Source organism: Rhinoraja longicauda, chromosome 2, assembly GCF_053455715.1.
Source record: "Rhinoraja longicauda isolate Sanriku21f chromosome 2, sRhiLon1.1, whole genome shotgun sequence".
NCBI lineage: Eukaryota > Metazoa > Chordata > Chondrichthyes > Rajiformes > Arhynchobatidae > Rhinoraja > Rhinoraja longicauda.
In genome coordinates this window covers 91,562,707-91,582,734 of record NC_135954.1, presented here as the reverse complement: position 1 = coordinate 91,582,734, position 20,028 = coordinate 91,562,707, and the positions used below count along the sequence as shown (strand labels likewise).

At 44.7% G+C, this 20,028-nt stretch overlaps 1 protein-coding gene across 6 annotated transcripts in view; it reads right to left on the bottom strand.

Annotated features, from left to right (window-relative positions):
* Positions 1–2,445: 2,445 nt before the first annotated feature.
* Positions 2,446–20,028, bottom strand: part of zbtb47b (zinc finger and BTB domain containing 47b) — a 165,102-nt gene continuing 147,519 nt past the window's right edge. For all 6 annotated transcript variants that reach the window (XM_078423896.1, XM_078423891.1, XM_078423862.1 and 3 more), the window contains exons 5-6: positions 18,066–18,210; positions 2,446–9,409 (exon numbers count right to left, since the gene is read on the bottom strand). In XM_078423896.1, coding sequence (XP_078280022.1) covers positions 9,015–9,409; positions 18,066–18,210 — 540 coding nt within the window. In that variant the 3' untranslated portion in view covers positions 2,446–9,014. The remainder of the gene's footprint in view (positions 9,410–18,065; positions 18,211–20,028) is intronic.

Sequence of the window (20,028 nt, the reverse complement as noted above, 5' to 3'; positions counted from 1 at the left end):
AGTAACTCAGTGGAGCTTCTAGCAATGCTGCCAGACCCACTGAGAACTTTATTCCTTGAAAGATATTCAGTGTTAATGCTATGCCTGTTTCAGACTGAACCACCTTTAGTTTAGTTTAGATACAGCGCAGAAACAGGTCTTTTGGCCCACTGAGTCCGCACCGACCAGAGATCACCCCGTACACTAACACTCTCCTACACACTAGGGATAATTTACAATTTTAAGCCAATTAACTTACAAACCTGTAACGCTTTGGAATGTGGGAAAAAACCGGAGCAGCCGGAGAAAACCCACGTGGTCGCAGGGTAGACGTAGAAACTCCGAGCTGACAGCACCCGTGGTCAGGATCAAACACGGGTCTCTGGCGCTGTAAGGCAGCATCTCCACCGTTGCACTACCTCACTCTCACCGACATCAAACAACTTCTCATTCTACTTCAGCCGAACACGAGATTTAGGCCAAGATTCCTGGTGTGGTACTGAAGGAGCTCTCCTGTGTCCAAGCCCTGGTCTTTGGATGGTTATCAGCACCCCCACTTGAATGGACTGCTGATGCTGGTCATGCCTAATTAAATCACCTAGTCATACAACACAGAAACAGGCCCCTCAGCCCAACTTGTTCATGCCAACCAAGATGCCCTATCTATGCCAGTCCGGCCTGTCTGCGTTTGACCCATATCCTGCTAAACCTTTCATATCCATGTACCCATTCAAGTTTCTTTTAAATGGTAGGTAGACACAAAATGTTGGAGTAACTCAGCGGGTCAGGCAGCACCTCGGGAGAGAAGGAATGGGTGACGTTTTGGGTCGAGACCCTTCTTCAGACATCAGTCTGACGAAGGGTCTCGACCCGAAATGTCACCCATTCCTTCTCTCCAGAGATGCTGCCTGACCCGCTGAGTTACTCCAGCATTTTGTGTCTACCTTCGATTTAAACCAGCATTTATAGATTTTTTCCCCCATTTCTTTTAAATGGTGCTATAGTAGCTGCCTCAACTACCTCTTATGGCAGCTCGTTCCATATACCCACCACCATCTGTGTGAAAATGGTGCCCTTAGAACTATGTCCTCTGGTACTTGATTCCCCTACCCTGGGCAAAAGACCGTGCATTCACCCTATCTATTCCCCTCATGAATTTGTCAGATCACCCCCCCAGCCTCCTGTGCTCCAAGGAATAAAGTCCCAGCCTGCCCAGCCTCTCCCAATAGTCCAGCCCTCAAGACCTGGCGACCCCTAAAACAATCCTTCATTCTTTACACGGCCCATTCCCACCCACCTTTGCTTTAATGCCATCATGCTGAGTCATTTCTCTGCACCTCTATAGACTCCCACCTCATTACTTTCCAACTATGTTTGCGTGCCAACGTTTGATGTACCAGCCTATAGCAAGTCATTGACCAATTACATTTGTTCTTCTTCTTACGATTCGTACCTGATTTGCTGAGTATTTACGAAATGTATTTCAGATTTCCAACATCGAAAAATGTGACTTTACTTTAGAGATGCAGTGTAGAAACAGGTCCTTCAGCCCACCGAGTCCGTGCCGACCAGTTGTGCAGGAAAATAACTGCAGATGCTGGTACAAATCGAAGGTATCACAAAATGCTGGAGTAACTCAGCAGGTCAGGCAGCATCTAGGAGAGAAGGAATGGGTGACGTTTCGGGTCAAGACCCTTCTTCAGACTGATGACATTAGTACCGTTGACAAATGTACACTATGCATTTATGTACCTACCTGAATGCTTTTGAATGTTGTATTTGTATCCGATTCCAGCACTTCCACTGGCAGCATTTTCTAGATCTCAGCCACTCTCTTAAAACTTAATCCTCAGATCCCCAAGGATTACAAAAAATAAGTTTTAGGCAGAAGGATTGCATTAAACTGCAAATTGGTTGACAATTACACTTAAAATAAAATCAAGGCATGAATCGTATATTTATTATAATGAAAGGATTTATTTATCTCATGAATTAAGACAGCAAATCCTGTATACACTATACACTAAGCAATACATAAATGACTGATATAGACTGGTAATTGTAGCACCTATTGACATAATCTTCCTTTTAACCACAAGATTACAACATTCTATATTAATGCTATATACACAAGATAACTAAGATGTATTTATGTAGTAAAATATAGAATTAAGATACTTATGACTGTTACACAAATTTTTATTTTTTTTAAACCTAATGCTTTACTAGACGGCCAAGCTAAATTTTGGCCCTGAATCCACTGAATATTAACTGTAGCATTTCCCTATGTTAACCAGCTGTACACTACCTGAATGAGGCAGTACTATGCAGCCAGCAACATTGGTATAATCTCGTAGCAAGATAGTGGAATAACTACAGTAATGGAGCAACGTTCCTCCCCACCAACTCCCCCCCGCCTCTTCCCCCACCCGCGCCCCCCCCCCCCCCCCCCCCTCCCACCAACCATTCATCCCACCCCTCTGGTCTGTGTAGAAAGGACTATTAAATAGGGATAAGGTGCAAGATTTCATGGATAAAAAATAGCTTACCTAAATGAAGCACATGAAGAAATTCACCCTTGATACTGGTCAGTACAGTGAAAAGTAACATTTGCGGTGGATAATGGATGCCTACAAAGGGTTAAATCATCCGATTCATTATTAACTCTCACCCTTCAACTCTGATTCTCAGACTTAGTTACCTTTGAATTTAATATCCAAGCAGAATGCGTCCAAATCTTTAACCCATTCAGCCTCAAGAGAGGGGCAGACCATATCATGACCATGCGGAATTACTTCCAACAGGAATGTAACGCGTGTTTGGCTTGAAAAGGATGAGAGTTCCTGAAATTGTTGCAACTGGAATGAGGATTTATTTAAAAAAATCAAAAATAAGACTCACCGAAGGTAGTGCCACCAAAACAAAATAAAATCCTCTTAACATTGTTGTTCTGCGACACAAAGACATACAGATTACCTGTGTGAGTTTGTCCTGCTAAATGTCCATTTATTGCTTTCTTTGGGATAATTTTTGTCAAAAACTTTTTTATCAAAACTTTTTTTTAAAAATAGGATTATGGAATTCAAACATTTCCCACCCCCATTCAATGATACAAAGAGATCTTGGCTACAAAAAAAGGGAAGGGCACAATCACACGTTCCCTCTGGCAAATGCAGTTTTGAGGTGTGACTGCGGGTTTGAGGGAAAGGATCTCTGCAAATGAACAATTAACCTTGAACTGAAGATAGACGCAGAATGCTGGAGTAACTCAGCGGGTCAGGCAGCATTTCAGGAGAAACGGAATAGGTGACGTTTCGGGTCGAGAACCTTCTTCAGACTGACTGCTCTCAGCCTGAAGGGTCTCAACCTGAAACCTCACCTATTCTTTTTCTCCAGTGATGCTGCCTGACCCACTGAGTTACTCCATCATTTTGTGTCTATATTCAGTGCAAACCAGCATCTGCAGTTCCTTCCTACACATTAACCTTGAACTTGTGCAAAAAAACATCACAATGTGACAACTCCCCCTTCACACCAAAACTGCAAAGAATTGCAGCCACTGTGGTAGTTCCTATGCAGGAGGTCAGGCTTTTAAAAAAAATGAGGGCTTATTTGCCAATGACTTGCTGAGGGCTCCTATAGTAGAACACCAAGACATAATGAAAAGTGCTGAATTATCAGTACTGTGAGAAACATCAAAATGCTAACCCCTTTCTTTAACTATTGCTTAAAGTGTAGTTCCCCTCCAATTCCTTCTCTTTACGATGAGCAAAATAGGCAGAATTCTAAAGTATTAAAAACATTTAATATTAAAAAGTCCTATGTTTTTATAATAATCAACCTTTTATTTTATTTAACATTTAAAACTCTGTATCCGATAAAGAGCACATTAAAAATACTGCGATGCTTCACTTGACACATTCCTCCTTCCCTCTGTGCAAAGACAAATACTGCACGTTAAATTATCTAAAATATAGTCTGTGTGTTAACAGTGCACGTGCAAACATACTTTCGCTCCCCTGTTATTTGCCTCCAAATGATTCTTCAAAGACCTGCACAACAGAGTCAAGGACCAGAGTCCACAGCCTCAGAATAAAATGATGTACCTTAAGAAAGGAGATGAGGAGGAATTTCTTTAGCCAGAGAGTGGTGAATCTGTGGAATTCATTGCCACAGTTGGCTGTGGAGGACAAGTCACTGGGTTTAAAGCAGAGATTGACAGATTCTTGATTAATAAGGGTACCAAAGCTTATGGGGAGAGGTCAATAGATGGGGTTGGGAGGGAAAGATAGATCAGCCATGATTGAATGGCAGAGTAGGCTCAATGGGCTGAATGGTATAATTCTACTCCTGACTTGTGAACTTCTCCCCAATAAAAGACAGTGATTTTCTGTAAGATTAAAGTTGCTGATTGATTATGTCATTTCCGATTCACTTATTTCAAATGAGCGGCCATTTTTCCAGTCTTACTTCATTGTGTGAGAGGGAGAAAGGACCTCCAGGCGGGTATGAAACACGTGGTTCAAGACCCTGGGGCCAGGCACCAACGCCACTAAATGCTCAACAGCAACAATAACACACTCCCCAATCCAACAGCCAGAAACAACTTCACCTGTCAAGGAGAGGCCTAGTCAGCCACAGCAATAAATGCAACCACAGATGAAACATTCCCCTCTCCAAGCAGAACAACATCAAAGCTGTACCATCATCTCTCGCAGATGGACGGATGCCAACTATTTAATTGTGCACTGGAGTACAATGGGGGTGGGGGAATTAAAGGACATCCAACAATTACTCAAAGAGAAATCTGTGAAGCAGATGAAGTGTAGTGTACGTGTTGTTTGAAAACCAAGACCATTTCAGGCCCCAAAGCAGGCAATCACTGCAGCTTTAGTCTAGTTTCAAAACAGAAGACTGCCTAAGCGCTCCGTGTAATAAATGCTTTTAAAACCTATGTTAGTGTTCAAAACTAAAAAAACTGTTTGCTAGTATCTGTTAGTCGAGCAATCCGAAGTAAACTAAAATGGCAGCCTGTGGAGACACATTAGACTCTGGTAGCAACTCCCAACTATCTACTGTAGATGTGGACAGTGAAAAACATCAGCGGCATCCGGTAGGTACAGCAAGCTCAGGTTTGCCAGCAAGACTGAGGGCAGGAGGGTGTGGAAGGGTCTGTTTTACCCTTTGTGAGACTTCTTTAGTTTAGTTAAGAGACAGCATGGGAACAGGCCCTTTGGCTCACCAATTGCACGCCGACCATCGATCACCCGTTCACACTAATCATATGTTATACTAATCCTATGTTATACCACTTTAAGATCCACTCTCTACACACTAGGGGTAATTTACAGACACGATTAACCTACAAACCAACATGTCTTTCGGATGTGGGAGGAAACCTGCGCAGTCAGAGGGAGAACGTGCAAACTCTGCATAAACGGCCCTCCGAGGTCAAGATCGAACTCAGGTCTCTGGCGCAGTGAAGCAGCAGCTCTACCAGCTGTGCCACCCATTCCCTATGTTCTCTGCAGTTCGCTGATATTCAACTCTAATTCCAGTTTCCTACACAATAATCAGACTGTGGAACAGAAGACCACTTAAATGCTGGAGATAAATTCCCGATATTCCAACCTATCTCGGTGCATCCCTTGCACTTTTTCTAAATCTGCACTTTCTCTGCAGCTGTAACCCTATATCCTGTACTCTGTTTATTTTCTCTCTTTCATGGGACAATGTACGCATGATTTGTTTGGAAAAACAGTTTTCTTTTTACTCTATCTCGGTACACATGACAATAATAAATCAATACCATTCCCTATATTCCCTGATTGCCTTAGCATCCCAAAGATCTAGCAATCTTGTCGTGATTATATTCAAAAACTAACCATCCACTGTCTTCTGGAATAGAGAATTCCAAACATTCGCAAGCCTTAGTTAGAGTTAAGAAATTTCTCCTCCTCTCACTCCTAAGTGGCCAAGACAGGATCTGCTGGATCTAAACGCTCCAGCCAGGATAACTATCTTCTCAGCATTCAACCTACCATGGCACATACAATCTTAAGTTTCAATGAGATCTCCTCTTATTCTTCTAAACACCAGGGAATTATACGTCCAGTGGACTGAATCTCTCCCCAAATGATGATTCTTGAACAAAGCAATCAATCTAACAAAACCAGATGTGGTCTCAACAAGACGTGATGTATCTGCAGCGATAAACCAAACTGCTAGAGGAACTCTGAAGAAGGGTCCCAACCTGAAACATCGCCTATCCATATTCTCCAGAAATGCTACTAAGTTACTCCAGCACTTTGTGTCTGGCTTTGCTAGAGGAACTAGCAAAGGGTTGAGCAGCATCAGTGGAGGGACCAGGAATTGTCGACGTTTTGGGCCAGGACCCCTCACTGGGACCGACTCTCGGTCCTAATGCAGTGTCTTGACCCAAAACTACTTTCCTCCTCTGATTTTACTTGACCCTATTTGTGGTCCATATTCCAGCACCAGTGGTCTCTTGTGTCTCCAAAGCAACTGCAGTCTGACTTTACTCTTGTAATCCAATCCTTCTGCAATTAAAGCCCATCTAGCTCTTGGATCCTCTACTTACCCTGCTGGGCTCACAATAGAAGACTGGATGTACTGCACAGTCTATTTTCCTGCTCTGATTCAACCCAGCAGTATGAATATTGATTTCTCTAATTTCAAGTATCCCTTGCATTCCCCCACTCTCCATCCCTCCCCCACTCAGTCCTGCTAGTTCCACTGCCGTCCTGCTTAGTTTCACTGTTTGAATTCACTCGTCATCACCGTTCCCATAGCCAACAATGGACCATTGTGGACTCCACCTTTCCTTCATCATCATTGCTGGCTTTGATTAGTTCTTTTCATGCCTTTCATTCATTTGCTCTTTGTATCTTTTCATACCTCTGGTTTCCCTCTCCCCTTCCCCTGTCTGAAGAAAGGTCTCGCCCTGAAACGTTTTTTTTCCAGGGATGCTGCCTGACCCGCAATTTGTGTCTAACTTCTTGCAAAAGTTCATCTTTCAGAGGCCATCATTTTTTGAGGTGAAGATGTGATAGGCATAGACGTGGACTTACCTTTGTTTGGTATGACGCAAGGATTAGCAATGTATGTGGTCCTGCTGGGGATCTCCATGCTATTGCCTGACTGCTTATTAGAAGCCTTCCCAAAGCTCAAGCAAGTTCAACATAAGTCAATTATCAACCCCAATATTCCCTTGTCCTTGGGCACCATCTGACAAGATCAGAAAGTCCTTGGTTAGGAAAAACTGATGGTGTTTGATCATCCGTACACTGACAAAGTCCCTATCTGAAGCACACATTGATATACCAATTGAAACACTTACAAGTCACTGGAGTAATCATGTTACCCGTTCATCTCCAAAACATGAACCCCCAACTCTATCACAAAGACACCACTGAAAGTTGAGAACGGAGCACATCTCCAGATGCGTCAACGGCAGCCACATCTGCTGGAAGTGGTGGAAGGGGAGGGAGGGAGGGAGGGTGGAAACACTTCTGTGATGTGCATCCATGTCCATTATTGAACTGCCTCCATCCAAACTTGCAACTCAATGCACTCAATCATCTAAGGCAACATTTGAAAGGGAAATTCACATGTTTTCGTGTTCAGGTGAGGCAAGACTTAAAGAACAGGACAAAAGCCCTCGCTCACTATGGCTTGGAGCCGAACAATCACTGACAGAGGATTGCTGTTGCGATTTTAGTGACCCAATGCTCCACATCTGAATACCACCATGTGAGATTCTCCAGCTCAGATCATTGCATCCTTTTTGCCGGGTGCACGGCAGGATTCATCGCTTTTCCTTCAGCGTTACACTAACTAGTTTCACTCCCAATTCGGTTGCTTTGCATCAAAATCCCTGGGCCAGTACTGAAACAGTCTACCCTTTCTCTTTTTTAATGTTCCAGAAACGAGAAAGCGGCAACAACAGCATTTATCCATTAGAAGATATGCTGTCCATGATTAAGTGCTAATTGCTATTAAAAAAAAATCCCCAGAAACATTCATGAAGTTTGTAAGTAAAGGACAGCAAAGGTGAGCTGGAGTGGGCTCAGAGGGGCAGGAGAAATTAGTGTTGTGCCCAGGTTCATGGCTTCCTAGCCAGAAGAACTATCTCTTACGACTAACCTTCCCCATCTCCCCCCTCTTTGGCTTCTGCACACTCCCACAAGATGGAGCTCCTTCTTTCTCACTCTCCTTTCAACAGATTCCACAGTAGGTTACGGGCTCCATGCTTTAATAAACAATGTCACGGTTCACTTGCGCAACACCCACATTGACTGCTAAAACATAAACGTCAAGTCTGTTAGACTCGCTCCTGTAAATAGTTAAAGCGTGCTACACACAAGCACAGCTCGTCTTACCCTTGTTAAATAAAATAGCAGGTTATAGATTGGTGGCGAGGGAAAAGGGGAGCGACGGGAAATGGGAAGGCTCCCAATATTACCTTGCTAATTAAGTAAGTATATCAGGAACACATTTATTAAGTGCGTCTTGTTTAGCCTCTTCCCCGCCCCCGAGATGCACTCTGCAATAAAGTTGCACTAGTCCTTCTTGCATTTTATACTGCAGGAATATTTGTGTTCTAACACAGGTTGTTTTTTTAGTGAGCGGTTAAAGTCTATGATGCCTTTAAAAGTGGTTGAGACTAGTCCACATTAGTCTTGTCCTATATGATACTTAAAAAAAAAAAAAATTTGTCTGCATCCTTACTGTAAATAATACACCAAAATAGGTTTTTATCGTTACACAAGTCATGATCTTTGTCCCCTTCCCCCTCCCCGAAGGTTCATCGACTTTAAGTCCCCATCCTTTTAAGTACATTTGCCTCTTTTGGTTATATTTTCCTCCCAGTTAACAGTATATTCAGAGTCACACTTGGGAGGGGCAGGAGGGAGGGAGGAAGGGAGGGAGGAGGGCACCTTCAGCCGATTGCTAGAGTTCCTTGTCTCTTTTGTACAGAGAGGAGAGAAGAAGAAATAATAACTCTCTGCCGTTCAGTTGTTGTTGGCGTTGATCCGACTGGCCGGGAAGAGGGGTGGAGGGGGTGGGAGATGGTGGGGAGGGGGCAGGATGGGGGGCAGGGAGTGTAGGAGGGGCAGCGGGAGGGAGTGAGGGTGAGGGTGGGAGTGAGGGTGGGAGTGGGGGTGGGAAAGGAGGGGGTTGGAGTTGGGGGGTGGGCTGGAGGCCAGGTTGTTGTCCGGGGTGATAGGGTTGGTGACTCGGAAACACTTCTCCTTGTGGGCCTTCAGCATGTTGGAGAAACGGAAGCGCTGGCCGCATACGTCGCATGGGTACGGCTTCTCGCCCGTGTGCGTGCGGCGATGGCGCTTCATGTTTGGCCGGCTGGTGAAGCTCTTACCACAGATCTCGCAGATGTACGGCTTCTCCCCTGCAAGCAAAGCAGACGCGTCAGCTCTTGTTTTAAGTTTAGTTCAGTTTAGAGCTCCAGCATTGAAACAGGCCCTTTGGCCCACCGAGTCCATGCCAACCAATGTTTGCCCATTCTCGATAGTTTAGTGATACAGCATGGAAACATGGCCCACCAGGTCCATGCCGACCATCTATCACCCATTCACAATAAAAAAAAATTTTTACAAACCTTACGAATTTTAATTTTTACAAACGGGCACTTTGGTCAACCGTGTCTATGCTAACCATCATTCACACTACAAGTTCACCACCAATTTTGCGGCACCCTTGGTTCCAGAGCCTTTCTGGATTATACATTTTGTGGGACCAACAGAGGTCATGGACTTGGGGGGGAATGGCGAGATATTGACCTGCAAAGTCAGCCGTGAAAGTCGGGAACGGATGCGTTGACTCTGGCCAGACGTTCGATAGCCCCATCCTCAGCTGGGGGGGGGGGGCGGGGATAATTTTATCAGGATTGGGGGCTGGGGGGTGGGAGCAAACCGTCAGTTGCCGGTAAACTGGTGGCAGATCTGTACTTTAGTTTTTAGTTTAGTGATAAGAGCATGGAAACACTTATCCTTCGGCCCACCGTTTCCACAAGGTCCATCGCTCACCCAATCACTGTAGTTTAGTTTTTAGTCTAAAGATACAGCATGGAAACAGAGGCCCATCCAGTCCGTGCTGACCATTGATCACCGGTTCGCACTAGTTCTACATTATTCCACTTTACATGGATAGGGTAGAGGAATATGGGCCAAATGCGGCAGGAGGTATTAGCGTAGATGGGGCATCTTGGAGGGCATGGGCAAGTTGGGCCATTGAAAGATACAGCATGGAAACAGGCAAAATTGGTGCAGAGTCCACACCGACCATTAATCACCTAGTTCTATGTTACCTTAGTTCTATGTAATCCCACTTCCTGATCCACTCCCACCACATATGGCGACACAGTGGCACAGCAGTAGAGCTGCTGCCTCATAGCGCCAGAGACCCGGGTTTGATCCAGACTACAGGTGTTGTCTGTGCGAAGTGTGTATGTTCTCCACGTGACCACATGGGCTTTCTCTGGGTGCTCGTTTCCTCCACAAAGATAGTACCTAAGGTTCGAACCTGAGTCTCTGGCACTGTGAGGCAGCAGCTCTATAAGCTGCGCCACTGTGGTGTCTCAAACTGAAAGCTGAGCGAGCAACTTCATGGCAAACCTTCCACTGTGGTACAGCAGTGGTGGCATTCATAGAATAATAACCTGGAGGATCCCTTCACAAAACACTGCACTGCACACAGGGGGAACGGCAAATGGTGGCATCTTGGGTAAACACAATGTGCTGGAATATACCTCAGTGGGTCAGGCAGCATTTCTGGAGGATATGCATAAATGATATTTCAGATGGAGATTCTTCTATCTATGTTCTCCATTGATGCTGCCTGACCTGCTGTGTCACTCCAGCACTTTGTGTTCTACAGTGCATGAAAGTTTAACGATCTGACACATGTTGTTATAGGGTTATAGAGGTGTACAGCATGGTCATGGAAACAGGCCCTTCAGCCCACCTTGTTCATGGTGACCAAATTAGTAGTCTTGGTTAGTCGCATTGGCCTGCATCTGTGTCGACACAAGGAATTGCAGATGCTGGAATCTTGAGTGGAACACAGTGCTGGAGTAACATATCATCCAGAGATGCTGCTGGAGTAACATATCATACTGAGTTCCTTCAGCACTTTGTGTAATACACTGCAGTGCAGGCCATTTGGCCAATCGTGCCAGCGATACCTCTTTGAAGAACTACCCAATTAGTCTCACTTATCCTTCCCGCGTGGCTCTAAATCTTTGCTTTTAATTCCCTGAACACATTAAAATTCATGCAATTCTCTATTTTCAACGTGAAATATGGGGGCTGCACAGTGGTGCAGCGGTAGAGTTGCTGCCTTAAAGCACCAGAGACCAGAGTTCGATTCCGACTGCGGGCACTGTCTGTCCGGAATTTGCGCATTCTCCCTGTAACCCCGTGGGTTTCCTCCAGGTGTTCTGGTTTCTTCCAACACTCCAAAGATGTGCAAGCTTGCAGGATAATTGGTTTCGATAAAATTGTAAATTGTCCCTGGTGTGTAGGATTGTGTTAGTGTACATTGTTTATATAGTGATCATTGGTAGGTGCGGACTTGGTGGGCCAAAGGACCTGTTTCCATGTTGTATCTCTAAAGTCTAAAATCTATAATGAAAAAAAGAAAATATATCTGTTTGATATATACTACATTTTTCTGAAACAACAGTTGCCCAACCAAAGAAAATGTGACCCAGAGTCTGAAGAAGGGTCCCGACCCAAAATGGCACCCATCCATGTTCTCCAGAGATGCTTCCTAGCCCGCTGAGTTACTCCAGCACTTTGTGTCCTTTTTTATGGCTGAATATACCTTTTCAGAGTAGATGGCACGGTTACACAGCTCGCTAATGCAGACCACAAGTCCACTACGCTAATCTGCAGCCACTCAGACACAGATGAGTGCTTGCGGAATTGTAACAAATAAAGAAATTGATTCTTGATGAGATAACCACCTATTTCCTGCCAAGGCACAATTAGACTTTAGACTTTAAAGATACAGCATGGAAACAGGCCCTTCGGCCCACCGAGCCTGCGCCAACCAGCTATCACTCCGTACACTAGCACTATCCTACACACGAGGGACAATTTACAATTTACAGAAGCCAATTAACCTCCAAACCTGTGCGTCTTGGAAGAAAGACCGGAGCACCAGGAGAAAACCCATGCGGTCACATGGAGAATGTGCAAACTCCGTACAGACAGCACCTGTGGTCAGAATCGAACCTGGGTCTCTGGCGCTGTAAGGCAGCATCTCTTCCGCTGTGCCACTGTGCTGCCCCACTTTGATGGATAATCACCAACAGTCTCGACAAAATTAAACAACATCAATTTACAGAATTCCCGTTACAGACAAGAAAATTGTTAAACTCAGCTGGGGCGATTTCTCCAGCTTGGGTATTATTGCACTCAGTGTATCAGTATATTGAATTACCAGCTAAACAATCGCTGGAGCGCACTTTCGAGCCATGGAGGAGAACGTCTAAGAGCAGGAGGCCAATTTGCCAATGGTTTTCTCTTAAAACATTTAACAATGGTGCTAATTTTGCCATAAAGTTTTCATGCATAAAGTCTTGCTTGCTTGATTAACGACTAAAGGAGATGTGCGAGGCATGGATTTTTTGTGTGAACACAGAGGGTGATGGGTGCCTGGAACATGCTGCTAGTGAAACACACCGCCAGAGGTGGTGGTGGTAGTGGAGGCAGGTACGACAGTGACGTTTAAGAGACTTCTGTATAGGCACAGGGAATGGAGGAATATGGATCGCGTGCAGGCAGAGGGGATTAATTTAACTTAGCAACATGTTCGGCACAGGCATTGTGGGCTGAAGGGCCTGTTCCTGAGCTGTACTGTTTGATGTTAGAGATGAAAACCCAGTCGTTTAGCAACCAGCTGACCAGTTCAACTGCCTGATGAATCAGGGAGGCTGAGGATCGATTATATGAAAAGGAGAAATAACATCAGAGATAAACAATACAAATCCTTGAGCCTGCGCTGCCACATTACAAGATTGATCTGTCCTTAGTCTCAACACATTACTGCTTGATCTTCATAACTCTCAAATTGCCTTCAGCGCAGAATCTCTCAGCCTTCAGTATCTCTATCCCCACACTTATTTGTGGTCAAGAATGTCCCACATAATCAGGGCAAGACAATCTATGTTCATACTCCACCTTGCTTGACAATAATTTGTATTATATTTCACAAGAATATTGCCAGGAATTGGTTGGAGTTAAAAGGGGAGGCTGTGGCTTTATTCCCTGGAGTGTAGGAGGCTGAGGGGTGATCTAATGGTTTATAAAATCCTGAGGGGCATAGATTTGGTAAATGGTTGGGGAGTCTAAAACTAAAGGGTATATCTAAAGTGAGAGGGGAAAGAGTTAAATGGGATCTGAGGGGCAGCTTTTTCACACAGACAGTGGTGGGCATATGGAACAAGCTGCCAGAAGGTGGTAGAGGTAGAGGAAATTATTATGTTTAAAAGACATTTTAACAGGTTCAAGGATAGAAAAGGTTTAGAGGGTTATGGGACAAACACAGGTAAATAGGATTGTGTATACAGGTTTTTTAGTTGGCATGGATGAGTTTAGCTGAAGGGCCTGTTTTTGTGTTGTATAACTCCATGACTACATTCCCATTAACTTAGTGAATGTGCATGATTTATCCCAAATCTGTTTGTACCATGAGATTCAGTCCATTTATGTAGTGTTTTGTCTTTCTATTCATAGAACAGTGCAGCACAGGCCCTTCGGCCCACAATTTCAGGGCTGAACATGATATCAACATCAACTAACCCCAACTGTTCTTGCGTGATCCAGATCCCTCCTTTCCCTGCATAACCATGTGGCAATCCAAAATCCTCTTAAATGCCACTCTCACATCTGCCTCCACCACTGTCCCTGGCACCCATCACTCTCTGTCTTAAAAATCTTGCTCCACACATCTCCTTTAAACTTTGCTCCTCTCAACATAAAGCTATGCCCTCTAGTATTCAATTATTTTCCATTCTGGGAAAAAGGTTCTGACTGTCAACCCTATCTATGCCTCTCATAATTTTGTCTACTTTTATCAAGTCTCCCCACAACCTCTGGCATTCCAAAGAAAACAATCCAAACCTGTCCAACCTCTCCTTGCAGCTAATATCCCCTAATCCAGGCATCGATCTGGTAAAGGACACAAAGTGCTGGAGCGGGTCAGGCAGCATCGATGGAGAACATGGTAGGTGACATTTTGGGTCGAGGTCCTTCGACAAACTTTCAGTCCTTCTTTCAGTTTGACCTTCTTTAAGGCTGAAGAAAGGTCTCGACCCATAATGTTACCTACCTGCGTTCTCCAGAGATGCTTCCTGATCTGCTGAATTACTCCAGCACTTTGTGTTCTTTTGTGTATTAACCAGTGCCTGCAGTTCTTTGTTTCTATCATTATGATAAACCTGCTCTGCCCCCTTTTCATTGGCCCCACATCCTTCCCTGTAATGGATCGACCAGAACTGTCCGCAATTCTCCAAATGTGGCCTGATTAAAGCTGCACCTTCCTTGTTTGTCCAAACTATTGCTAATACTTCTCCCACCATAGCGGCAGATCTCTTTTTCCTCCACGTTAGTCTTCACTCGACGATGACTTCTCACACTTTCACTTTACTTATCCATACTCTTTTGAGGACTGTTGTCCCACCCATCTTTGTATTGTCAGCAAATTTGGTTGCCAAGTTTCCAAAACCTTTCGTAAATATATTACAAGAGGGTTGCTGGGGACAGAGTCTGACCTCTCAGAGGATATGTGTGGTGTTAAACTTGAGAGTTTCAGCGAGAAAACAGGCCGTTTGGCCCATCAAGTCTGCGCCGATTAGCGATCACCTGGACACGAGCACTATCCCAACAATAGGGACAATTATACTGAAGCCAATTAACCTACAAACCTGTCCGTCATTGGAGTGTGGGAGGAAACCTGAGAAAACCCACAGGGAGAACATACAAACTCCGTGTAGACAGTATCCTTAGCCAGGATCAAACCTGGGTCTCTGGCGCTGTAAGGCAGCAACTCTACCGCTGCACCACCATGCTACTGAGTTCTGAATGATACTTTGAGTCAGCTTTCACCAAGGAGGAGATGGATGGATGGTTAGGGGAGGTATACGCTGATGGTTTGAAGTATGTGTGCATCAGGAAGGAGTAAGTGCTGGAGATATTGATGCCCATTAGGGCGGATAAAACCCCAGAACCTGATGAAATCTAACCCAAGGTTAAAATAGTAAGCAAGGAAGGAGATTGCTTTAGCTGCGGGTGAAGTGCCAGAAGAAAGACAGTTAATACTGTTCCCATATTCAAGAAGGGTGTTAGGAATAAGCCAGGAAACTACAGGTTGGTGAGCCTTATGTCAGTGGTAGGGAAACAACTTGGAAAGGTAAGGGATAGAGGAATTGCAGATACTGGAATCTTGAGCAAGATACAAAGTGCTGGAATAACTCAGCGGGTCAGACAGCATCTCTTGAGGGAATGGATAGATGATGTTTTGGTTTAAGACCCTTCTGCAGACCCTCTAGTCAGTCAGTTTTTCTCCAAGGGAAAGGGAGCCTAACAATAGTGGTTACAGGTTTAATGTGAGAAGGAAAATATTTTAAGAAGATGCTGCCTGACCTGCTGAGTTACTCCAGCATTTTGTGATACCTTAAGAAGATTTGAGGTGTGAGCAGCTTTTCAATTTGCAGGCAGGCTGAGAGAATCAGCCTCAGTTGTTCTCCTCAGCTACTCTGAACAAGCAAGCAAAGAATGGGATCTCAAGTCAGTTATTGCATCGACAGGACACATCTATAGTGTTATTGTTATAGGATGTGAAAAATGGGGAAAAGACGCATGTGCATGCACGCACACGCACACAGACACACATGAAGCCAGACAGACAAACATACATGCACACAGAAAGACACATGCGCACACACGCACGCATACATCCCAGTGTCAGGAAACAGTGAATTAAAGTAACTGGAAAAACATATAATTATTCTTTCAGAACAATAGGGAAGATCAAAGTATTTAAGTCTTTCTTCCACTCCGCACCACATAAACAGGTGCTGAGGTACGAAGGTAAACTAGCCAATAATATAAAGGAGGATAGTAAAAGCTTTTTTAGGTATGTGAAGAGGAAAAAATAGTCAAGGCAAATGTGGGTCCCTTGAAGACAGAAGCAGGGGAATTTATTATGGGGAACAAGGAAATGGCAGACGAGTTGAACCGGTACTTTGGATCGGTCTTCACTAAGGAAGATACAAACAATCTCCCAGATGTTTTAGTGGCCAGAGGTCCTAGGGTGACGGAGGAACTGAAGGAGATTCACATTAGGCAGGAAATGGTGTTGGGTAGACTGATGGGACTGAAGGCTGATAAATCCCCAGGGCCTGATGGTCTGCATCCCAGGGTACCCAAGGAGGTGGCTCTAGAAATTGTGGATGCATTGGTGATCATTTTCCAATGTTTTATAGATTCAGGATCAGTTCCTGTGGATTGGAGGGTAGCTAATGTTATCCCACTTTTTAAGAAAGGAGGGAGAGAGAAAACGGGAAAATATAGACCAGTTAGTCTGACATCACTGGTGGGGAAGATGCTGGAGTCAATTATAAAAGACGAAATTGCAGAGGATTGTTCCGGGTCAGCATGGATTTACGAAGGGAAAATCATGCTTGACCAATCTTCTGGAATTTTTTGAGGATGTAACTAGGAAAATTGACAGGGGATCTGGTGTACCTCGACTTTCAGAAAGCCTTCGACAAGGTCCCACATAGGAGATTAGTGGGCAAAATTAGAGCACATGGTACTGGGGGTAGGGTACTGACATGGATAGAAAATTGGTTGGCAGACAGAAAGCAAAGAGTGGGGATAAATGGGTCCCTTTCAGAATGGCAGGCAGTAACTAGTGGGGTACCGCAAGGCTCGGTGCTGGGACCGCAGCTATTTACAATATACATTAATGACTTGGATGAAGGGATTAAAAGTACCATTAGCAAATTTGCAGATGATACAAAGCTGGGTGGTAGTGTGAACTGGGAGGAAGATGCTATGAAGTTGCAGGGTGACTTGGACAGGTTGTGTGAATGGACGGATGCATGGCAGATGCAGTTTAATGTGGATAAGTGTGAGGTTATCCACATTGGTGGTAAGAATGGGAAGGCAGATTATTATCTGAATGGTGTCAAGTTAGGAAAAGGGGACGTACAACGAAATCTGGGTGTCCTAGTGCATCAGTCATTGAAAGGAAGCATGTAGGTACAGCAGGCAGTGAAGAAAGCCAATGGAATGTTGGCCTTCATAACAAGAGGAGTTGAGTATAGGAGCAAAGAGGTCCTTCTGCAGTTGTACAGGACCCTAGTGAGGCCGCACCTGGAGCACTGTGTGCAGATTTGGTCTCCAAATTTGAGGAAGGATATTCTTGCTATTGAGGGCGTGCAGTGTAGGTTTACTAGGTTAATTCCCGGAATGGCGGGACTGTCCTATGTTGAAAGACTGGAGCAGCTAGGCTTGTATACACTGGAATTTAGAAGGATGAGGGGGGATCTTATCGAAACATATAAGATTATTAAGGGGTTGGACACGTTAGAGGCAGGAAACATGTTTCCAATGTTGGGGGAGTCCAGAACCAGGGGCCACAATTTAAGAGTAAGGGGTAGGCCATTTAGAACGGAGATGAGGAAAAACATTTTCAGTCAGAGAGTTGTAAATCTGTGGAATTCTCTGCCTCAGAAGGCAGTGGAGGCCAATTCTCTGAATGCATTCAAGAGAGAGCTAGATAGAGCTCATGGATAGCGGAGTCAGGGGGTATGGGGAGAAGGCAGGAACGGGGTACTGATTGAGAATGATCAGCCATGATCACACTGAATGGTGGTGCTGGCTCGAAGGGCCGAATGGCCTACTCCTGCACATATTATCTATTGTCTATTGATATCATCACCATCCACAGAGGTCAGAAAGACCAAATTGAACTTTGAGTTTCGAACCCCAAACTCAACACCCATTTGATCGACAAAATAAAAGTGTTCGTACCAGTGTGCGTCTTCATATGCTCATCGAAATACTGCTTCATGTTAAAGTCCTTGCCGCACCATTGGCACATGAACTGCTTGTGTCCGATGTGGATGCTCATATGAGAGCGCAACTGATACTTGTATTGGAATCTTTCATTGCAGTTCTAATGATTGAAGACAGAAGTGTAAAAAGGCAGGATTAGTGCGACTCCTTACAGTAAGTGCAGACATGCACAGATCAACTATCACTCATCCTTTTTCATACAAACGACAATTGGGATGATAGATCGGCAATATATGATTGAAGACACGAGGAACTGCAGATGCCGGTTTACAAAAGGGACATAGTGCTCGAGTAACTCAGTGGCTCAGGCAGCATTACTAGAGAACATGGAAAGGTGAGGTTTTGGGTCTGGACCTATCTTCACACTGAAAAGGGACCCCGACCTGAAACTTCACCTATCCACATTCTTTAGAGATAGTCACAAAGTGCTGGAGTAACTCAGTGTCTCAGGCAGCATCTCTGGAGAATATGGATAGGTGATGTTCAGCAATGTGACCCTTCGTTAGACTGGAGAACATGGACGCAATCTGACCCGCTGAGTTACTCCAGCCGAGTCTTTTTTTATAAACAAGCATCTGTAGTTCCTGTTTCTCCAGAGATGTTGCCTGATCCGCTGAATTATTCCAGGTACAAGACTGAAGCCACGCATTGAACCATGAGGTTACTCTTCCCTTGTTCTGGCATGCACCTGTCTCGGGGAAGGACGAAGTTTTGAGACCAAGATGTTTGCTATTCTGCATCTGTCAACATCTGAACACATGGCAATCGATCCCTCTGAGAAACTCCCACCAGGTTCCGACCAACCGTGGATAACCTGGCACAGTCTCAACAGACTGCAGACAAGCATGGGGAGGAGCAAATCGAACATGCTGAAGTGGGGATCTACTGAAGATGCGGCAGACTGCGAGTGCGGATGGGGCCTCCAGACTATGGAACATCTCCTGAGCTGTGACGTGCTGTATGACACATGCACTGTAAAGGATCTTGCAGAGGCCAACGACGTGGCACTAAAACATGCTCGCTATTAGCAAACAGCTGTGTGATGACAAGAATAAATAAAAACATCTGAACAGCAACATCTGAAGTAGGCAATGGCGCAGGCACACAGCAGTGATAACTGTAAACTGATGTGATTTAGTTTAGGGGGTATAAGGAACTGCAGATGCTGGTTTAGTTTAGAGATACAGCTTGGAAACAGGTTTACTCTAGTTTAGAGAAAACATGGAAACAGGCCCTTTGACCCACCGTCCACGCTGATCATTGATCACTCGTTCACTCATTCTGTATTGCCACTTTCGCACTTGCTCCCTACACACGAGGGGCAATTTTACAGAGGGCCAATTATCCTCCAACCCTCCACGTCGTTGGGACGTGGGAGGAAACTGGAACACCCGAATGAAACCTAAGTGGTGACAGAGAGGACATGCAAAGTACATTCGGACAACACCCGATGTCAGGATCGAACCTGGGTCTCTGGCGCCGTGAGTTAGCAGCTCTAGCCACTGTGCTGCCTGAAGCATGATGACCAAGTTCAAAGACACCATCAGCACCCTGGTGGGAAGATGATTTTCACCATCTTCTCTGTTTTTTCCTCAGTTTCATAATAACCCTTTTCTGGCCCAAGTTTCTGAAAATAATTTAATTGTAACAACCCAAACTACATTTGCTAAGGTCAGACATCCCAAGGCACCATGATTAATGGAACCTGCTGCTAACATTTTGTTCTCATGATCGACCGAGGTGACAGGTAATCATGCTCCTGGAAGCTCCAACATGTTTGCACCCAATCCTGTCATAGGAGCACAAGTAGGCCATTCGGCCCATTGAGTAATCCTACGTGCTTTAACAACATGGATGCAATTTTTTATTATTTGGGAATGGAAGATTCTGATCCATAGAGTAATGCAAAGTCTACTTT